The 20,718-nt window shown below is 40.6% G+C and overlaps 1 protein-coding gene across 2 annotated transcripts in view; it reads left to right on the plus strand.

Moving 5' to 3' along the window:
- The window catches only part of trpm3 (transient receptor potential cation channel, subfamily M, member 3), a 147,046-nt gene that overhangs the window by 83,895 nt on the left and 42,433 nt on the right, over positions 1 to 20,718 (plus strand). For both annotated transcript variants that reach the window (XM_071482592.1, XM_071482593.1), the window contains 5 exons: positions 239 to 452; positions 2,281 to 2,405; positions 3,564 to 3,735; positions 13,858 to 14,032; positions 14,609 to 14,732. In XM_071482592.1, coding sequence (XP_071338693.1) covers positions 239 to 452; positions 2,281 to 2,405; positions 3,564 to 3,735; positions 13,858 to 14,032; positions 14,609 to 14,732 — 810 coding nt within the window. The remainder of the gene's footprint in view (positions 1 to 238; positions 453 to 2,280; positions 2,406 to 3,563; positions 3,736 to 13,857; positions 14,033 to 14,608; positions 14,733 to 20,718) is intronic.

The raw sequence follows: 20,718 nt of genomic DNA on the forward strand, positions 1-20,718 counted from the left end.
TAATGAAAATAAAAGCCATACACTCAGGCAGGTTCTCACCACTATGTGATATTTTTCAATGTCCTAATTTTACCTTCATGTCACAGTTGTACATGTGTAATGCTCTTGTAACATGTGTTGTGTGCACATACTGTATGCGTATGCATATGTGTTCCTGTTTGTGTGTTTATGTCACCCATGTGATGGGTGAAGCAGATGTGCTACTGTACATCACTGACACACTGTTTAATGTTTGCAGTACGTGCGGGTGTCTTATGACACGAAGCCTGACCTGCTGCTCCACCTGATGACCAAGGAATGGCAGCTGGACCTGCCCAAGCTGCTCATCTCAGTCCACGGGGGCCTGCAGAACTTTGAATTACAACCCAAACTCAAACAGGTCTTCGGCAAAGGGCTCATTAAGGCTGCCATGACAACAGGAGCCTGGATATTCACTGGTGGGGTCAACACAGGTAAAGTATAGTCCGAAAAGGCAACTTCATTTTAAAGAAACAAAAAAAATCATCATTTCATCTGAACCTTGCAGCCTCTCTTCTTTTTATACAAATTGAGTGGCAAGTGCTGCAGTAGGAGTGTAATGAGTGTGTTACAATGTTCCTCTTGAATTATCAGCTATTAAATAACCATTCATTAAGCCCCTCTGGGACATAAAGATGTTCAACTACTGGATCACTGCAAAGGGTTCTTTCAAGTATATTATGAGCACTTAACTACTAATACAGACATTCAAAGTCAGACAGGGGAAGTGATCATTTTCAATTTTTATTTTATGCATCTTGAACGAAAATGGTGTCAGAGAGTCTAAACTGCTTATTTTTATGGCTAGAAGTCAATAAAAGGGTGTCTCATTTAGACCAAACTGTATATTTGATCATACAAAATGTATTTTAATCAAGGAAGACTATTCGAACAAAAAGTGAGAAAAGTTATTATTTTATTAGTTGCATTGACAGAAATGATAGGGCCCATCATGCGCTCATACATTTCAAGGAGTGGTAACCCACTGAAAGCAAAATGGGATTTTCCCCTAGAAGAGTCGATGGTCTGGAGCAGATCGGCTTGAGACTTTGGTGACTAAGAGGATCACTTTCTGGAGACACTGAGTAGCTGGATGAAATTGGCCTGGAGCAGGATTTATGAAGGGCTCACTGGACATAGGAGGTGGAGGGTTGGGAGTATAAAAGCAGTTCAGGAAGAAACAGTTATAGTCTGAGAGCAACAAGATGATTGGGTAAAAGTGTGTGTGGCAAAATAAAATCAGTAGAAATAAGGTCAACCAAAACGTGAGCTGACAGATTGACAGCACATTAATTATGCATAAGTATGGGGTTATCATGCATATGGAAAGTAGTTTCTCTGAACTTGAGCTCCACTATGTTTCTGATCTTGGTTAGCTATGGATAGTGGTGTTTGTGATAGCACATACATCTATTATACATGGTATATAGTTTACAGATTACTGTAAGTGTAGTATCCTGAAGTCTAATATCAACAATTACTGTGAACTGATACTAAAATTATTGACTGTGTTGCAAAATGAATGTTTTTATATACTGGGATTGTATCGACCACATATTTCTTAGCTTTACCTTTGGTCAAACAGTATCACCAGCGTTGATCATGGAATTCTTATCAGTGCTGTTTACACTTTGTAGCCGTTCACTGTTTGTGTTCTTGCCTTGTTTCTATGTCACATTAAGGCTGGACAAGAGAAAAAAGAAAGGACAAGAATGTTTAATAGGAGAGATAAGAACAGATAGAGAGAAATGATACGTTGTTGGATCCTGTAGAGTGTGCACACTTGAATACAGAAAGGAATAGAAAGTAAGATTTAGTGACAGAATGGGTGCAGAGGAAAGAAAGAGAAAGTGAGAGGCCTGAATAATGGATGGAGGGATGGATTGGAGGGACAGTTGAGGGTAGAGGTGGAGAATGTCAGCAGGAGAGATGGAATAAGTTGGCCTCCAGGTCTGACTGCTTCTTCTCTTCTCTGAGGACAGCAACTAGAAGCCTGGAGTTGCCACATATCTGTGTGTGAAGCTGTGTGTATGTGTGATTGTGTATTTTCAAATTGGCTGCCATGCGGTTGTCTTCTGTGCCTAACAGAATCTCTCACAGCAGAGTGTATCATAATCTAAGTTTAGATTGTGTGTTGATCGTAACAAAACTGATTTCTGTTATCTGATTTTCTGTCCTTCTTTCAAACACACACACACACACACACACATACACACACACACACACACACACACACATACACACACACACGTACACGTACAGGGGTGATTCGCCATGTGGGTGATGCACTGAAAGACCACGCCTCCAAGTCAAGGGGGAAGATCTGCACCATTGGCATTGCTCCATGGGGCATCGTGGAAAATCAAGAGGATCTTGTTGGCAAAGATGTAAGTCTCTAAGCACAAAGTATAATGCAGCAATGAAAAGCAGTCACAGAGTGGGCATGTGTATGCTCTAGCACTTGTTTGCATGTCTGTAAGTGAAAAATGTTACGTGCAGTCCACGGTTGCCAGAGCCTGTAAATTGCAGTTGACAGCTTATTAACTGAGGTGCTGAGTAAGCCAATCCAGTCTGTGATAAACACTCCTTTAAAGTGAGTTGGACAGCTGGCAGAACGGCATGAGAATGTGGAGCACATGCTGACTCATTCAAATCTCGGGAATCAATGTTATGTTATAGTTAAAATTTCATCAGAATGAGCCTCCCTCTGTCCTGCCGAACAAGTCAAGCAGAGCCGATTAATGTTGGTGGCTGAAATGAGATGATTAAGCGCTGGAGCTCTTTTTTCATGCTTGATTGGTCTTAACTGTATGCCTAATGGCCAGATGAGTTTACCTCAGATTGTCAGCCGCTGCCCCAATAGACCAAATCCAAGCTCTGAGACACTGTCATTTATATTGTATGAATATTCAATCTTTTTTTGTGTAATTTAGTGTAACTTTAATTCAAGTACAATAAATGCGTTGCTTAGAATGATGGATCATGTGAATGCATCAGGGTATTTTTCTGAGTTATTCTTGGACTGGTACATAGGTGAATAATGTATTTTTTAATACAATTTTTCAGATTATTTATTGATAATCAAACAAACACCTTTCATCACCCTGACAAAAGCGTTGTCATTAAACGTTATCCTACATTTCCCATGACACAACCCGTAGCGTCTTTGGGTTCATCTTTCTCTGGCTGATAAATGCTCGTGCCTTTGAAACTCAATGTCCCAGTTTGTAACTTAGACATGCCATTAAAACTTTGTAGCCTCCAAGCCCCTTTTCAGACTTTGGAAAGCTTCCTCCCGAGCCTCAGAGGACATTATCCAACTGTTTTCCAAGGCTGAGTAGTATGCTCTGTGGCAAGTAAATTAAACTTGAGAAAGTTGGCGAAGTTTTCCTTTAATAAGCACTCTTGAAAATGAGAACATACTGTAATAATTGGCAAATAATTTTTTTGGGCTACTATTATGGAGCTAAGAAATTCCCTGTCAGCCCAGGGCTTCTCTGATGTTTGCATACAGTAACTGTTAAATGCTATCTTCTCTCGATTAGGTGGTGCGTCCTTACCAGACCATGTCCAACCCGATGAGCAAGTTGACGGTTCTAAACAGTCTCCACTCCCACTTCATCCTGGCAGACAATGGCACCACGGGAAAGTACGGCGCTGAGGTCAAACTGCGACGCCAGCTAGAGAAACACATCTCCCTGCAGAAGATTAACACACGTGAGTGGAATTTACTGTATCTGTCCATCATCACGATTGCCAGACTGACCTACATACTCTAAATTAGAGAAGGTGTTTTAAAGTTATACAGGGAGTGATGACAGCATAATGACACCGTTATCCTTGTTGTATCAACGACACCACTGTAGGTTAATTGGGTTCATGGTCTATTTTATAGCTTCAACCAGACTAAAATTATTATCACCTGCTTTATACTGAACACATGCTGTTAGACTGTGTATTTTTAGGGAGCTGTGATATAACTTGATGAGCCTTTGAAACTGTCCCTCCCTTCAGGATGGGTTTATAGTTGCTTTCAAAGCTTCCTGACAGCTCAGATGAACTGTTTCCTCAAATGAACCCACTGATAATCCCCCTCTTCCTGTTCTGAGGCACTGCACACAGCTGTGCACATAAGCACACGAGCACTGTACATGCACGTCCACACGCATTTAGTCTTTTGCACATACAACAGGTGCACTCATTTGAACCTAGGTACACACACACATACAGGAGTGAAAGGTAAATCAGATGTGTTTTGCCTGTATTTTATTTGTTGTTTGATAGTTTTTTGTATATCTAGACAGACAAATAACAAGATATCATAACACACGTCTGCTGAAATTTAACAGAATCTTGTTTTATTTTGTATTCTTGTGCAATTCTCTGTCTTCATTTTAAATTTGATAGTTAATTTGTTGCATCAATAGTAAATTATGCCAAGAAAGCAAGAGAGTATTTAAATGCTTTTTTGTATGTCTAAAGATGTAGGTGTTTAGGTACTGTGAATATTATGTGTACTTGAGTCTGCACGTGCGTTTTGTGTGGAGTGTTCATCTGCCGTTGAGCCCCTGTCACATTGCATTTCTCCATTTTCAATTTCCACATTATACCTTAGCTAGAAACCAAATGGATTTGCATGAATACAAAATGCATTTCTCTGTTTCTCTCTCTTTCTCTCTCTCTCTCTCACACACACACAAACACACACACACACACACACACTCAAACAAAGACAATAGCAAACAAACCTCTGATAACCTTTAAATACATTTCTCAATAGCCTCTCACAGCATTGTTTAGAATGTGTCAGGGAAAACCTGACTCAGAGAAATTGTTGTTTGCAGCTGTGATTTATTCATTACCTTCTTTTGTTGTCATTGTAAAGCTGTTTTATAACAATTTCCTCAGAGTTTAGTTGACATGAAAGCACACATTTTAACATCAATGCTTAAAAACTGAGTGTCAGGAAATTGGTGTTATCGAATGGATAGATTGTTAGTGTCAAACGCAATATTATGACTCAAACCTTACCTTTGTCAACACCATTTTTGTTCACTGTCACTGATGTTTGCAGATAGGAACTCTTGGAATGGAGCACAAGTGTTACCACTACCATATTCCTCTTAATGCCTTGACTTCAGGGACTTGGGTTGACAGGACACACAAATGTACCTCGGCCATCATCCAGTCATGTGACCTATGGACTTCCCTTTGTCATCCTATGCCTGGACTCATACAAAAGGGGCTGGGAAGGCAAAGGGACGCCCAGTAGTCATACAAGCATCCAATATAAATCTAATTTAAATCCATCATGTGATTTTCGTTAGCCTATAATTGGTTTCCTAATAAGTATGGGGATCTACCACTGAAAGAAAGTGAAAGGTAACTAGATTTGCTGTATATCTGCTGCTGACCATCCACAATACAGAGCCCTCAGCCAGACTCTATGACATAATAACCTTAACCTTAGCAGTGTCTGAGGGTACATTGATAGCCAGCTTTAGCTTTATAACCTGCAACGGGTTCCTCCTCAGGTGAAGTTCTGTATCAGCTTTATAATTGTATAACCCTCAAAATCAAAATTTAAATCAAATTAGAATTACAATCATTATAAAACCAGGGCTTGTATAGCATGAAGTGAATTGGTTTGTGAGTGCTTTTCCACAATCAAAGTAAGTTTATCTCCTTTCATTTGGACACTGTTTTAAAATTAAATTGAGAACATATGATAAATGTCGCTATTCTTGTTGCCCAGATTAGATATTTCAGGATTCTGTAGATTTACCAAACCTAAACATTACCATAAAGCTAATATAAGATCACCCCTCTGGTTAATATCCATCTGTTGGCCAAGACAAAATACTGCTTAAATTCATGCTTAAATTAAAATAACATTTTTTATAATTATTGCAAAAAAATACAGGTGTGGGAGCTGCACATGTACACAGTCATCAAGAAGATATGTTGTTGAAAGAAAATGAAAGAAAGTGAATGAAATCTTTTAAATCTTCATAAATAATGTTAAGCCTCTTAACATGAAAAAAAAAATAGAACAGGTCTGAACCTGAAGCCTTGTCTGTTAACAGAGGGATAGCCCAAAGGACACCAAAAGGATCTAACACACTACTACAAACTTGGCCACAATCTATTCTCTTGCAGTGTGAATTTATATTGCGCAGTTTCTCAAGTAAATGTGGTTCCCCAGTGTTCGATTACTATGTGCTTTTGTGTCTGTCTGATGTACTGTACCTTGTTGTACGTGCATATCCTTTACTTCCTCATTCGCTGCTGTAGGGTTGGCAGACAAGGACCATTTCCTGATTTGATTACCTGTCCACAGCGAATCGAGGAGCGCATCAATTTTCCTCACAGCATGGCTCCTGTGGGATCCAAGTGTAGCTTGAGGTCCTGTCAAGGAAAGGGGGATAAAGAAAGTAAAAAGGAAAGAAAGCAGTTCGGTTTAAATGTCCTAACATGTGGGTTGCAGACCACACGCAATCACAGGCTCTTTTTTTCTTAAAATATCGTCACGCACACTGCACACAGACACAAGATGAAAGAAGTGTGGTGGATAGATATGTGTAATCTCCCCCTGTGGTATTTTTGTGATGTCTGGGCAATCCTGTAGCTAATCCTACTGTGCCTGTGCCTGTGTGCAATTTTCCATATAACGGGTATCATCATGTGACTGCCCAAAATGCTGCAGCAATCAAAGTGGCTCCACAATATTATTACACTATTTTTTAATATGGGAATCAATGCTATATAACAAATGTATAGGTGTGTTAGTAAAAATGTTATATTGCAGATGTCTTAACAAATTTTCTAACTCATGATCATTTTTGTGAAACCTTTCTGAAACATTTTGATTAACTGTTCCCGCTAGATATTCGTGGTCATTGCACATTTCTGTCACAAGTTATGGCAGCACCACTGGTACCCGTCAAAACCCTGGACTGGAGTTGTCCAGTTGCCAAACCTCTTAATACAACCCTTGGTAAAAAAGACTTGTATATCCCCCCTGCATACCCTGCTTTCTCTACTGTATATTTGATGTTGTTGAAGGTGTCACCTCCTGTGGTCTTGTAACCTTCTTCGCTGGAAAGGGACAGAGCTGGCCGGGTGTAAAACAAGATAAATGTCTTAAGACAAGGAAAGTGGGGTTGAGAGGCTGTAAATATGGTGGATGGAGCCAACATATTCACACACTTGCCATGGATGCAGTGGACCTCTTGTGATTTGTTCACCCAGACATGGTCTGGCTTGATAGATCATGTAAAGAGCTGCAGATGCAAAAGAGTCCTTCTCTTGAGCTCCTCCTCCCACTATCCTCTAAAGCTAGCTGACATCATTAAACTCAAACAGGAAGAAAATCAATCAAATATTGGCACCATTTAGCACAGCTTACTCCACCTCTTTTGACATGTTTCCCAGCAATGGCTGTAATGCTTTTTGATCTCACACCTGCCTCAGAGAGGGGAAAGCGACAGAGGAAGAGAGGAGAGTGAGAAAAGAGCAAAGAAAAGAGGCTGAGGCTGAGCAGAGAGGGAAGATAATTATATATGAAACAGTTGAGGTGTCTTCACTGAAAAAGAGGGATAAAAAAGTGAAAGCCAGTGAGAGAAAGGACATAATAGACTTCATCCATGAATGTTTTCTTATTTTGTCTTGTTAGATTGAACAAGAGAAAAAAAAGCAAATCCTGAATCTCATTTACTCATGCTTTTGTTTTTGCTCAATACAATTTAAAATTTCATGCACATTCCAGGCTCAAAGAGGAATAAAAGTTATGAATTTGCACAAGTTTGGTTAAAGTCTGTGAGGATGCATGAAGCACCTTCAGAGTGCCCTCTTTCACTTCACCTAAATTACTAGAAATATTAAGATGGACACAGAAGTACAGTTGTATACTAAAAAGGTGCATAGGTGTAGGCATGTGTTTAGGCATGTGTGTGTTTTAAGTCTGTGTCTACTGTACAACCTTCACTGACCCTCCTATAGCAGTGGTTCCATTAATCACAGCATACATAAAAGATGAAGTAGCTGAGGTAATTGAATCCAGAAGCCATAAGACCTTGCGTTGTGGATTAGCCGTGACATTGTGACCTCCACTGTGGCGCGGCCCATAGAGAGGATATTATAGCTAAGCTATGGTACATGGGGCATCAAGAGGGTTGTAATGCTCTTTTTTCAAGCACTATAAACGCCTGGACGAACTTTTCCAGCTAAAGCTAATAATATCATGCCCTTTTTTATCTGTGTTACTTGGTGGCTCTTGTTCTTTGACACATATCACACTGCTGCGGTGTCACAGCTTGAACCTGGTGTAGAAATGTCATCCTCTGCTCAATGTGACTGTATCAAATAAGGCACAAACAGCAAGACAGTTTTATTGAGTGAAGGTTGTAAATTATGCTGTGCAAAAGTTAATATTCAAAAGCCATTTAAATGTTTACAAGTTGACTCAGGTCTTCAGGCTATCAGAACCATGTGTTGAGCTCAAAGTAATTGTACAGGACCCAAACATGGAGCTTAGAAGCATAGTAAAAGTTTAAACAAAGACTGTTTATTGTAAGCTTGTTGGTAAGGCTGATCTAAGCAGTGGACCAGGGCAGGCAGAGGAACTGGAAGCTGAGCCAGGGCCGACAATGGAGTGAGGCAGGTGGACACCTGATTGATCAGCAGGCAAGGAGACAGACGAGGGACCGAGTAGGGCAGGCAAATCAGGAAGTCATGGAGCGATGAACCTGAAGCACAGGCCAACAAAGAGTTACCCAGGATAACACACAACATGAGGAAATACTAAAGACCAGGAAAATTGGCCGTTGCGTTATACCTTTTTGACACGCAGATGGAGTTGATGTGATGATTGCCGGAAGATGCACAGGAATCTTGGCGGGAGGAGCAAAAAACTGGATCACCACACCAATGCCAATACACACACACAAACAGAAACAGAGACAAACAGGACAAACAAGAGGCACCAGAGAGAGGAAAACAACAGAAACACTATGAATAAGGGAGATATACTGCCAAACCATGACACTGTAATTCACATAAATAAATATTCTTTTTAATGATCCCTCTGCTCAGTGGTTTTGATCTCTATGATGGTGCTGCATTGATGATGGTGGTTAAATCAGTAGGGTTGAAGTGACACTTTCAGTGTGGATCAGTAGACAAAGTATTTGCGGGCACATGAGATTAGGCGTGTGGGGACAATTGAAGTCACTGGGGTAAGGTGTGTTCATGCACGAATGGATACAAAACATGAGAAAACGATAAACACGAACCACCAGTGTTCTACCCTGTGGTGGAGAGATAATAAAGAGAGAGAGAGAGAGAGAGAGTCCGTAGCAGGTTGGATACAAGACTTGCTCGTGGTATGGTTCCAGGTTGAGGATGTGTATGGATGACAACATGTTATGTGGTGTGGAAAGACTGTGAGTGCATGATCAGGAGTGTGAACTGTGGTAGATTTCTTTTGGAAGAGTAGGAGTGGTGAGAAAAAAAAGATTAGTGAGAAGGTGAGAAATGTTCTGGTAGATGGCTAATGCACAGGACTACACAATTGAATAAGTGAAATAGCATCTTTCTATTTTCTCTCTGTCATATACATTCATTGAACTGTGTCTTCACAGAAGTCTTACAGGATTTCAACTGTGATTGTGAACCTGACTTACTGCTTTCCATCTTGGTTTTCTCAGGCAACATGCATATCAGGGCTACTCCAGTAGTCAGGACTACTCCAGTACAGAAAGAGATGGAAATGCACCTGAAATCCCATTCTCACAGGGCACATACCCTGGAAGTGGCCATTTCCACAAACCGCATACTGACATAGATATACTTGGGAGTAGAAGTAAAGCGGAAGAGGCAGATGCATTTACACATCTGAGGTGGTTTGAACAACTGGATCCAAATCCCTCGCCAATGTTTCCTGGATGCATTTACTCTTAGCTTTTTGATATCCAGTAGCTCTCCAATCTGTCCAAGATGCATGAAGTGACTACGTTAAGTGGGGTCTAATATTCCACATCACTGAATACCAACTCATATTGAGAGAGAGAGAGAGAGCACAGAAGCACATACACACAGACTCACCTCAACACACAAATCAATGGGGTAAAATTCCTTTAACCCCAATTTCCCACTTGTAAATGTCTTTTACCGGGCAATGACACCATTCGCGATTGATTCTCCCTGGTTCACTCAGCCTTGGTAGCACAACAACTCGACACATATTACTGGTAAAAAAAAAAAAGGTGGCACAGGCCACCTGAATCAATCAGTACCTGTGAGTAGGTCAAAAACAACAGTATATCTTGATGTCATAACACAACTGAAAAAACAAGGTTGGGAGAAGCTTTGGCCTTTTACTGTACCGGACTCCTTGACCTTTTGTTCTGTAGCCTGTCGAGTCCTGTTTCCCTCACAGATGTAAAGTTTTGTTTCTGCTTCATTTGTTGCATGGTTGATGGTGTTTGTGTGTGTGTATGTGTGTTTGACAGAGAGGGTGTATTTTACTTTATTTTTTATTTTTCGGGGGGGGGGGTGGTGGGTGGGTGTGAAGACAACGACCCACATACTGTAGCACACCTCCTCCAGTCATGCTGACACTAATTTGACACATACAAGGACAAACTCGCAGACACTCGCACGCACCCAGGCACTCACAGACACACACACGCATGCAGAGGGTGAGTCATTGCTGGATCCTTAATTAGGACCATTTAAGCACGTTATGTGTGTCTTGCTTACACGCTCTTCTTTCCCTCCCTAATTCCTTGTGTTCCTCGTTACTTTCTCGTCTCCCAGCCTGGATAAATATAGAAAGTTGGCCATGGGTTCTCATCGTCCACATCTCACCTTTTCTTCTGCCTCAGCTTTTCACACTTTTTCAGGGTAGTTTCCCTCCTCCAGAGCTAAGGTGTGGGCACTGGGTTAAAACTGTGTGTGTGAGTGGCACATCAATACAATTAGTGTAGGAGAATCAGATGCACCGTGAGAGACAGCACAGGGCATTTACAGTAGAATATATTATGTCGAATGTGTATTTTTCTGAAAATGTATTTACAGTACATATATATCATCATGTTAGGTAAAGTATAGACATGTACGACTTAACTTTTTATTTTCATTTTGAAATAACAGGTAAAGGGCTGATAAAAACAAGCAGTGATAGAGAAATACAGGTGAAAATTTGATATAACAAATAGTATATGTAGCACAAACCCTCTGTAGATTTTCACTCATTTAAAGGGACTTGTATAATTAGCAGCTCACTTGTTCGTTTGTTTTTGCCAGTCAGTGACAGCATATTTTGAATGGGGGGCAGGAGGAGGAACAGGTTTAGAGGATGGTGGCCAGTGATCCACACAGTGCATGTACAAATATCTGTAGATATAGAGTAAATTAACTGCATTTTAATGATGTCTAGAGTCAGACAGCAGCACTGCACATGTAGTAACCAAACTGTTTAAATGTTTCTGTGGTGAGGTTACATGTTCCTCTTTCATTAATAGCAAACTGAACTACTCTTGGTTAAGAAACATAAAAAAAACACAGTAAAGTATGGGAGGAAATGGGAAGAAGAAGAAAACACAAGCATAGAGGGACAGTTCACTCTATAACATTGATGCATTGTGGCAGCTCTAGTAAGAGGGATTCTATCTTCACTAAATTCTCTTTAACAGTCTAAGATTTTAACTATGGGTTCACATTTCCATCTAGAATAATAGGAATTCCTCTGAAAGTGCAGACTCATGTAACAACGCATGTATCCAAATACTTGTTTTATTTACCATAAAGGAAGAATTTAGACCACTAAATCTGTCTCCACAGATGAAATAATTAAAAGGACTCTGAGCTTTCTAACAATAAAATGGTTTAATTTTAAAAAGTAGAAAATTGAAAGTTCAGTAGTAGTAGTAGCTCAGTTGGATGAGCATCAATACCAATAAGTTTTTAAGGAACAGGACTGGACTATGTGGCAGTTTTTAAAGACGGTCCCAATCAAAATTCACATTATGTCCACTGAGCCAGAAAAACTTTTTTCCATACATAAATTATAATACAAATGTCCGTAAAGCTAAACTCAAACTAGGTGTTTTCTGGGCACCACACAGAGATGGATTACTGATTATCAGTATAACCATAAGATCCAATGAACTTTAAAGCAATAAGAACTGAATCAGAATATGATTTTTGGGCCCTTCCTGCATGTTATTAGCACCCACAGAAACCTTTTTGCATACGCAGCTTTAATTAGAATAAATGGGCCACATTGTTTGGCTTCCCCATCCATGTTTTAATACATCCTCACACCACAGGAATAAATACAGAAGTCAGGGCTGTGGCTAATTAGGAAAACCAATTGTGAATGAGAGGTCAAAAGCCATCCGAAAATGTGCCCGCTGTTTTTGGGTAGTCAGGCAAAAGAGAAACTTATTTGATTTGTGGTTTTGTTTACGTGTGTGCCGCTATCTGCATCTGTGTGTGTGTGTGTGTGTGTGTGTGCAAGCAGGCAGGCAGGGAGGCAGAATCTTCTCCTACCAATTAGCCATGACACAGCTGTGCTTTCCCCTCCTCATCTGCTCCTCGGTGGGTTTCAGTAGAACAATAATCTGCTTTAGATACTGCAGCGTTGCCTCCAAAGCTCACTAGTCATCAATATCAATGCTTGATCCGACACAACAGCCGACTCACACACACATGCACACATGCATTTAACAACAAAAATAGACGCCCAAAAGAAATGGAAGAATCAGACACAAAATGCAAGTCTGCTTCTCCCTCACATTCTGCCCTGTTGATATATGGTCGTGTGATGTGCTGTGGCATAGTGACGTTTTACCTCTTTGAAGTAGGCAAGGCCCCTAAAATATTCTCCTTATGTAACTGTCCCTGTTGCAAGGCCACACGAGGCTGTGTGAGGCAAAGTGTGGTGGTGGTGGGTAAGCTACTGAATGTGTGCATGTGCTCGTGTTTGTGAGTGTGTACGTGACAGTATGTAAGCACGTATTGGTATGTGCTTGTCTGCTTGCGTGTTAGAGACGGAGACTATGCTTTCTCCTCAGTGAATTATGCAGACCAGGATGAGGGTGCAGGGCGAGGAAGATCCGGCAGTTACACAGCTTTTGAATTAGAAGAGTCAAAATACCTGAGAGAATGGGAATTTACAGGGTTTATGGTGTCTAAAGTAAATATTTAGTGGCATAAAGAGAACCTTAAAGACAATACGGAAAAGAAACCAGAAGCTAGAAAGAGAGGAGCAAGAATAAGGCTGGAAATTCCTTTTAGAGTTAGTTTTCATATCTACAGTAACTTCTCCCGTACATAGCCTCCCTTCATGCAGAAAAACCCACCTGCTAATTATGCATAATTACCCTAAATAGCCTGTGATGAGCAGGCAAGGAGCCATTTTTGTGTAGAACAGTGGGGAACTTATTAGTGAAACGCTCTCTCTCTCTCTCAACACACAAGCCACTGGAACAGAGCTCAAAGTGGGTTGGTTATTTTTGGTACATGTGCTTTTTTTTCCAAAAAAAAAAAAAAACTCTCTACCATAATTAGAAAGTGTCTTGACAATAGAGTTGTGAGACATCACAGGTGTCACATTTACGCCTTGTCTGTAACAAACTTGGATTGACTTTTTCTATTTGTGGATCAAGTATTGCTGATGTAATGACTGTCTTCCCTGTGTTTTTTTTTCTATCCTTAACTTGTCTTTTCCTTCTTCACTTTTCTTTCCCTTTTCTGTATTGTTCATCTGTTTTCCTCTTTACAATCACTCCGTCACCCCCTGTTTTTCCTGCTCCCTTCTCTCTTTATGTGCAGGTATTGGTCAGGGTGTGCCAGTGGTGGCTCTGATTGTAGAGGGAGGTCCTAATGTGATCTCCATAGTGCTGGAGTACCTCAGGGACACTCCTCCAGTCCCTGTGGTGGTGTGTGATGGCAGTGGCAGAGCCTCGGACATCTTGGCCTTTGGACACAAATACTCTGAGGAGGGAGGGTATGCACTCACATGTGCACATTATACTGTAATCCAAGGACAAACACTCACCAATAAGAATTTCATCTAGTGTGGAAAATCTGTTACTCTGCAGAAACCTTCCCCTTAAGATAGTTTGTAATCAATATTTCTTTTAGTTTTAATTATTATTAAAGATCCACAGATGAAACATAACAAGTGTACAATTTCATATGTACTGAATGCTGAAGCAACAATATAATTCTGCAGTTACGCATGTTTGAAGAAACATGACGCAATGCAATGTGCTGATGCAGTGCTTACACTGCTAATAACACACGAGTGAGCATGGTCAGTTATATTTCTCATGAGACACATAATTGCTTTGGTTAATTAATTTTTACAGCTTCATATATCCGGTTACAGATGAAGGTAAATCACATCTCACCAAGGACTCAGAGGAAGTATTGCTGAGAGTCCCAGTCAACCTTGGTTTCACTTACTGTCAAACAAATCTAATTTGCCTGCTTCCCCCTCAGTGTTTTCTTCTCCTTACCTCTACCTGACCCCTTCCTGACACTCTCTTGTCTGTCTTTTCACACATCTCTGCCTCTGCAGCATAATTAATGAGTCTCTAAGAGACCAGTTGCTGGTCACCATCCAGAAGACATTCACCTACAGCCGCACACAGGCCCAGCATCTGTTCATTATTCTCATGGAGTGCATGAAGAAGAAGGAGCTGGTGAGTGTCAATTTCATGTATGGCCACATACACATGCAGGCAAGTACATACTGTCTGCACATGCATGGGTATATTTACAGATGCAGAAAAAGCAAACATATAGACAGTACATACACAAAACACTGAAGCACTCACACAGGCACAGCATGACAGCAATATCACCATTAGGCTTTGAGGTCCCTGCTGTATAGCAAAGCCCAAAAATGAAAAATATTGTAGGAGGAACAAACGGATTTGTCAAATGAAGCTTGCCCATCATGAAACTTTTATTGAAGCAATTATTACCCCATCTTTTATGTATGACACATAATGTTAAGTGGATGTAAATGTATTCAGATGAAGTTCAGGACCAAATGGCCTCCACCTTGAGAGTCTGTACCGCTTTGGAAGTGTTTAAGTCTTGACACACATCTTGTATAGCACAGCTGTCACACAAACACACACACACACATACATACATAAACACACACACGCCCCTCTCCCCTGGGGAGCACTGTCAGTCATATGAAACCAACCTCTTCCTAATGCTGTTAAATGCTGTGTGTGTGTGTGTGTGTGTGTGTGTGTGTGTGTGCGTGTGCGTGTGCGTGTGTGCACGCATCTTTTAATCATAGTACATTTGATCACAGTACGAGGGGGCATGATGTTGCCACAGTTAACTAAGTGTTATATGCACAGTGCACATGCGTCCACACACAACCTTATACTCTCTTACAAGATAACAGTAACATGTCCTCTGTGAAGCAAACAAGCAGCTTTTATTGCAGATATACTAATTTATTAACTACTTGGTTGCTCTTGCCTCAATTCACTTTGAACATAGTGTACTATGTCTTTTGTAAGGGAAGGGAGTATTTGTCAGATCAGTGACTATTGGCACAGCTGGCTGCCAGTGGCACTTTGCTAATAAATTCGTAATCAGTAGCATACACACACATCCAAGCCTTATTTTATCATGATGGCTGGGATGTTAAGAGATGACTCAGCCAGGTATTTATCATGTGATAGTCTTCCATCTTTGTAGAAATACTGCAGGTTAACCATTATTTCATATGTGTTCAGTTATTCTAATAATCATAATGCACTGAGACGCACAAAGAAATCAAAAGCATGTGCACGCATGAACCACACACATAGTACACGTCATATTTTTCAGGCAGCCCAACACTGGTCATGGTTGCGCAGCATGTAAACGGATTGATTGCATCCTCAGTGGGGTTCCAGTGGCTGACTGATGCTCACACTGATGGATCTTCTGAGCACAATACATCAGAGCAGAACAATGGGCTGTGAATCATTCAGCAGGAGCAGCTGTAGAGGCCAGATAATGTGATGCTGCATCTCTCTCAACTTGCAGAACTGTTACCACTGCCACGCTGAAACTGAGCACAGAAGTGTATTTTGGCAGCGTTATAGTCCACATACCCCGTTTCGTCCTTGCATTAATATCTCTGTATTTTACAGGCCAATTAGGCATTTTTTTGATAATCTGTTTACTTAAAAAGGAACAAAATGCACGCCTCTTCATGCACAATTCAAATTCTTGTGCTGGCAGAACTACATATGTTTGTTTTGAAGGAGCTTAACCTAGTTCTTCTTTTTAAAGGACAGTCTTCCTAATCTCTACTACGGCTGTCACATTTCCAAAAAATCCAGCTTAAATGAATTTAAACAAAATCAACTATCTTATCTGTGCTTGCTATCTCACTGGCAGTGACGAGGTTGCACAGTTGACATTGGTCCACTCTGTTGTTCTGGTTGTATAGCGTGTTGCCTGCGTTTACTGTGCGTGGTGGCTACCTTAACTAACTGCCACAGCTCGCACGCGTGTCTACACTGCCAGTGTGTCCGCTGCGGTACTGCTACTTCCGGCTCTATCTTTCTACATACTTTGGATAATACCATCAATAATTGCGTGTTTTATTTCTTGTGATTATAAATTAATTTCTGATTTATTTTAGAACCCTGTTCTGCAGGTGTTCCAGGGGTGGGCTAATCAAAAGATGCCTTAATTTAAACCAAACTGTATACACAGATGTTCTGGTTTCAGCCTCGGCTGAATCAGAAGTGCTGTGCCTTTTTCTTGCAACTTGCCTCGACTTCGAGATGACTCCTCTTGGATGACAGACAACATGATTTAAGGAGGAGGGGGAGGAGGGGGACAACTGGGCCTCTGTAATGGAAAAGGTGAAAAAAAGAAACCCTATATATAACCTACCATCTGCACCAACTGCTGTGGAAACGTCCTCCGATGCCTTTTCCTTTTTTATTTTCTTCGTAACACGGACCCAGACTATGTGAGTCTTTGTGATTTTTGATCTCTACGAAGAGTATGGTGTCATCCATCATTGAGTAGTCCATCAAGAGCAAGACATGCACAGAGAGAGAGAGAGAGAGAGAGAGAGAGAGAGAGAGCGAGCATTGGAAAAATACTGCCCTTCACCTATAAAATTATTCAAATTCACAAACAGGTTTCTGCTGTGACGATAGAGTACATATGTGGCCTCCACCGTCTCCACATGCAGTTGCTAAAATGGTTAAAAATATTTATATTTTTTCATATTCTGTGTCATATTCAGAACCTCGCACATAATAGGCAAGAAGCCGAAACTGTAGATGAGGCTCCGCAGTATCAAGGCTTTAGACACACATAAGATGCGCAACAGTGGGGCAGGTGATCATATCAAGGCCGCTGTATTTCATAATCTATGTATGAATGCAAAAAGAAATAGTCATATTTGTCTTATAACCTTAATGCCATAAGAAATTTACCAGTGACGTAAAATTTTGATACCATACTCCCTGATGATGTATTCAGTAAAAGTAATCCACCTCCTTGTATGTCTTCCATAAAATGTCAAGCTTTTCTCAGCAGACACATACTGCAGTCATTAGTACCCATGCACCACGCAGGGAGTCTCAGAAAGCCAAAGTTGATTATGGTTGTTGGAGGATGGGGGAGAGAGATAGTTGTGTCATCCCTCTGTTGTTTGGCAGCTTTCTGTCTCTCTCACTGAGGTGATTTCACCAGCTTCCTATTCATCAGGCTGATAGGCATCGCAGGGGTTCCCTCCAGCTCACACTCAGAGAAGCACAGTGTATGTGATATTGAAGGGGTGTAACTCTGAAGGAGAAAGGGAAAAAAGAGAGAATGAGCAAATGAAGGGAAGCTTCCTCTTTGCTAGTTCAGGAACCTCATACACTTTTAATTAAAGTCACTCAGCTGATTCCTGATCAGTCTGAGCCATTTTATTAAAACACAAATATTCAGATGCTGCAGGACAACATGTAGAACAACCTTTTTGAGATGAGGCCGAAATAAATCTCCCCTTACGTGGTCATAGTTTCCTCTGGGCTCTACACAGCTTGTTCACAACCTGGAGTCTGCATGACTGGACCTCTGAACTTGTTTGTTATTCTCATTTACACAGTAAGGAAACAAAACATGTCGAACAAACTGTTCAGCATGTCTGCCAGTGAACTAACTGCTATTATGGAGGTTTCCTGAGAAAACTGCCAACCACATGGACAACACGGGTGGAAACAAACTAAAATGACAAACTGACGAGTTAGGGCTCCACATAGTATCAGAAATCTGTCACAGGTAAAATACCTACAACCTACAAGACCCTAGTGTTTATCAAAATTGGTGGTGGCAATATTTACATTGGAGATGAAAAATGGCAGACTTTGCAGGGGAATCACTTGTATTTATACTGTTAACCAAAGTTGATGCAAGTGCACCCATTCTGATGTTGCTTTACAGATGACTGACAAGCTAACAATAAAACAACTCAAATGTACAAAGCATGATGAGAATAAAGCACAGAAGAATAAAAACTGGAAAATGAACAATGAAAACAATAAAATAAAATCATAATTTAAAATCGGTAAGAAACTATTGAAATAAATAATAGCGATAAAAGATTCTAATCAAAAGCTTGACTAAAAATATAGGTTTTTGTTTAAAGACATTCTCAGATGCTCAGGCAGACTGTTTCAATGGCATAAAAGCATAAAAACTAAAAGCTGTCTCACCAAAAGGTTTTGTCTTGCACTTTGGAACGACTAAAAGACTTGTGCCAGAGGACCTGAGGGGCCCCTGGTTCATACATTGGAACCACAGAAGACAAGAAGGCCGGTGCAAGATTGTGAAGTGCTTTAAAGACAAGCAAAAGAAATTTAAAAACAATACAGAAACTGACAGGCCTTTAAAAATAGGTGTAATTTGTACTTTCTCTCAGGTATAGGGATACAGTGAAACTAAATTACTTCTATAGTATCTGGATATTAATTATTAAATCAGTGTTTACGTTTGTATACAGTGTTTACGTTTGTATACTAAAGCCAAGTGATGTCAAGCCCATGTTAACATGCAGGTCAGGAGCTGGGTCACAAAACCAGATGCGATAACATGTGTTGACCCATCTGCTATGGCAGCAAATGTAGGTTTAACCTGGGCTGGCGCATCAGTCTGAAAGGGGTAAGTGTATGAGAGAGAGAGAGAGAGAGAGAAAGAGAGACACAATGAGTGTGTGTTTGTCTCTGTGCCAGTACGCCTGTGCTTTCATTATTTCTGGCTCTGCAGCAGGAAAGCCAAAGAGTAGAAGGAAAGAGAAAGACTAAAGGTGAATGGCTGGGATAAAGAAGGAGAGAGGGAGAGTGTGTGTGTCTTCCTAAGAGGACAAGTGGAAAGAAGGAGGAAGACCAAAGAAAGACTGTGTCTGGCTTTTTCCCTATTTTCAGCATGTTGGTTTATTCATGTAGACATTTTGTGCTTCAGTTGTTTCTGCTTTGTTTATCATACTCAGGGCTGTTTGTGTTTTATATCAAGAGGCAATAAACTTGCAAACCTTAATGCGTGCTCACTGAAATGTATATCTCTGTGTTTTATGTGTTTATTTTTGCTCCACCAGAGGCAGAACAGGCAGTTGTATTCAGTCCTCATAGCCATTTTTGGCTTTAATTGTATCATTTCAAGATGCCAATTTTATCATTGATATAATGGTGTAAAGTTAGTTAGAGAGTAAATTAAAAAAAAAACTGAGAAATGCTCTTCACAGCTACAAACAATATTCTCAATCATCTGTTTTATGCTTTAATTTGGTCTAATTTATGAGTGTGCTGCCTCGTGTCCCAGTAAAAAGGGGGAGGGAGGGGAAATAATTGCAAAGGTAATCAATGAATAATGAGCAAGCTCTTGAGTTTTACAGAGATGTAAAGTATATAGATGGTGTGTTATATAAGTGCCATGAAAGAGAATACTAAAAGCACCACATTTGTATCAATTTGTCTGGATGATGAGGGTTATTATCTCCCTCATATATACGATCACTTATCTTGTTTCTTTTATCCCTTCCACACAAAGGTGGAACAATTTCATTTGAATGTCAAACAAGCACATTGAACCATCTACAGACTGTGTGAGAATTTGCTCATTTAAATATTATCAGGGTCCATTGTCATATAGGTATTTTTCCCCAAAAATGTGTGAATCAATTCAATTCCCTCACTCTTCCTGTTTGGGGGATGGGGGTGCAGGATGGAGGGTGCAAGATGACTGTCCTGGTATCTCCCAGCTTGGTATGAATAATTGAAGGTAGAATAGTCCTTATATGTTTAATTCAGATTAAATATTTAGGAGGAACCACCAGCCCACAGTGTTCCTCCTCCTCCCTGACAAGAGAAACTAAGAACGGGTAGGAGGAAGACGAGGAGAGCAAAGGAGTGACTTAAATGGACCATGGGGGGGGGGGGGGGGGGGGGGGGGGGGGTTAGGGTGGAAGGGAGGGACAAATGGAGGGAATGAGGGAGGGTGGGAAAAAATGTGGTTTGGATGAAGAGCAAATGTGAAAATGAGTGCCGTAGAGAGTTTGAACGACAGAATCTGCCAGGAGAGAAACATTTCCTTTATTGACAGCAGGGCAGTTTTCATGAAAAGAGAAAATGATTTCCCTCTTTATTTTTTTATTTTTTTGTCTGTCAT

Source organism: Trachinotus anak, unplaced genomic scaffold (assembly GCF_046630095.1).
Source record: "Trachinotus anak isolate AG129_WGS33_773 ecotype Australia unplaced genomic scaffold, CSIRO_AGI_Tana_v1 ptg000008l, whole genome shotgun sequence".
Taxonomy (NCBI): domain Eukaryota; kingdom Metazoa; phylum Chordata; class Actinopteri; order Carangiformes; family Carangidae; genus Trachinotus; species Trachinotus anak.